Source organism: Micropterus dolomieu, linkage group LG11, assembly GCF_021292245.1.
Source record: "Micropterus dolomieu isolate WLL.071019.BEF.003 ecotype Adirondacks linkage group LG11, ASM2129224v1, whole genome shotgun sequence".
In the NCBI taxonomy this organism is placed as follows: Eukaryota; Metazoa; Chordata; class Actinopteri; order Centrarchiformes; family Centrarchidae; genus Micropterus; species Micropterus dolomieu.
This window is the reverse complement of record NC_060160.1, coordinates 5,634,617-5,636,921: the sequence shown is the minus strand read 5'-3', so window position 1 is coordinate 5,636,921 and position 2,305 is coordinate 5,634,617. Positions and strand designations below refer to the sequence as shown.

Sequence of the window (2,305 nt, the reverse complement as noted above, 5' to 3'; positions counted from 1 at the left end):
TAAAAAAGAATGACAGGACAAGGTCGCCAGTAATGTCATAAAATATATTTCATTCAAATATGCAAAAACTGAACACATGAAGTGAACTCATCAAGAGCAATAAATGCAGGAAATTAAATATATAACTATACATCTATTAAATATTCATAGTTGGAGACACGTGCCTCCTTTCTCAGCAGTATGTACAAAGGAAATTTCAAAAGTCCAGTGGTGATAGGTCAACAGTGGTCAGTAGAGTCATCAGACACGTCAATATCCACGTCTAAGTCGGAGAACTCCTCATCCTCCTCTACTTCGTCTCCGTGGCCTTGAGATCCGGGACTTTTCGGCGGAGCGGCCAGGCCTAGTTTAGCCAGCTTGGCCTGTTGCTGCTCCAGACTCTGTTTGCGCCACTTGATGCGTCGGTTCTGGAACCATACTTTGACCTGGAGACATAAAACAAGATTCATATTAGAAATACTGTATGGCCAACTGTAAATATGTCTCTGAGGCTACACTTTAAATGTTAATGAAATTCTTATTTAATATATTTTCTTACCTGAGCTTCTGTGAGCTGCAAAGCCGAGGCCAGGAGGAATCTCTCTGATCCGACCATGTACTGCTGCCGTGCAAACTCCTTCTCCAGCCGGGAGAGCTGCTCGCTGGTGAAGCTAGTGCGCATCCGTTTCGACTTCCCACCTTTAGTTTTGAACGAATGCAGACCTGCGTTGACTTTGGACATTTGAGCTGCAAAGAAGGGAGGACACATTTAATCACACTGCCACATGATTATGGTGTTACATTTAGACATATCTTGCTGTGAGACTTCCAGTCAGTAATTAAAAGCACTCAATTTACCTTGTGCGTAAAATGGTCCCCGACACGACGACTGGTAGGTGAAAGGCGGGTAGCAGTAGACTGAATATCCAGGTTGTGTGTGGACCGCTGAGTGCAACATGTTTGGTGAGTAGAGGTAAGGTGCTGTTGCCATCGGTAAGCCTACGTGTCCAGGGACAGACAGAACTGGTGCTGCTGGTTGATATTTCTCTCCGCACTGAGTAGGACTCGTCCGGCAGCTGGCTGTGTCCTCTGGCTTGGCGAGCAAAGCATCAATAGTGAAAGATTTTCCACTGGGAGGCTTCGTTGACAACGCGCACTGCGTCCCCTGGTACTGCGGGTACAGCGATGCTGGTGCGTAATTACGCACTGAGTATCCATAAGCTCCGACGTGTCTGTTCGGCAACTGCATTCTGCCCGTTGTTTAAAGGAAAGTGGGAGGAAAAAAGATCTCGAAGGTCTTTGCAAAAAACGAGTTGTTGCTCCAAGTGAAGCAGGAAGATGAATGCTGCTCCTCTGTGGAGAGTCTTCATTTATACTCCGGCCGGACACAGAGGTGTCAACAGCCCCCCATCGATCCTTTGTCTTTCTAAGAAGCAGATGAGAGAAACGAACGTCCCGACAACGTATCCAATTAATTGGTGGAGTAGTACAAGCTGGGATTGTCAAACATCCTAACCCTTTGAATGACAAGGCTTTTGAAGAGTCGTGGGGGCAGGGAACTCAAGAGATTTACTGGGCTACAAATTCTTGCGTGGATCTTAAGTCCAAATGTAATCATTACCGCTGGGAAGGCCTTGATGTTACCAATTCATCTTATTTGGAGCCTTTTAAGTCCTGGCTGGCCGATATATGCTTTAAGCAGCGTAACAAGTCGCGTCACAATTGGAGGCCGACTTCAAGCTGTCCAATTTACAGATAATCTACTGTGTTTACTCTTATTTTTTTTATCTTCTTTCCAAACTTTTTTTCAACCTTCCAATTTAACACTATTCAAGGCTTTAATTTATCCTTTTACTTAAGCCGCTGTAAATCAGGAATCACTCCTGTATGTAAACAGTCCATAATCTTTTTCCTGTATAAAATGAATGCCTCTATTTCCAACGTGTGCTTTTTAACAGCAGCGGTGTTGCTCTTAAAATTGTATGAGTGCCCTGCGTAATTGAGGCGTCAAATTCAGCGGGTCGGGTGTGGTGACAGAGTAGTGCTGCTGGTTTAACCAAACTGCAACTCCACTAATCTCAGCAACTGCGTTAATCCACAGGTTGATCCACCCCATCCTTATGATGTCGCTACTCAGACTGGGAAAGGCATTTGGTTGATTCCTAAAACAAACCAAGTTGGTCTAAAGCCTCACATTTGAGGGTGGATTTATTTATTGCGTGCAAAATGTCTCATTGGTCACTAATATTCTACCGTTGCACACGTGTGTTGTACTTGGAAAGGACAACTTTTACTCTGAAATACACTATGCGCAGGAAATAATATC

At 44.4% G+C, this 2,305-nt stretch overlaps 1 protein-coding gene across 1 annotated transcript; it reads right to left on the bottom strand.

Moving 5' to 3' along the window:
* Positions 1–218: 218 nt before the first annotated feature.
* Positions 219–1,228, bottom strand: noto (notochord homeobox). The gene is made up of 3 exons (XM_046063682.1): positions 838–1,228; positions 539–726; positions 219–425 (listed from the first exon to the last, which is right to left on the bottom strand). The coding sequence occupies exons 1-3, from the start codon at positions 1,226–1,228 to the stop codon at positions 219–221; spliced, it is 786 nt and encodes a 261-aa protein (XP_045919638.1).
* Between the last annotated feature and the right edge of the window lie 1,077 nt (positions 1,229–2,305).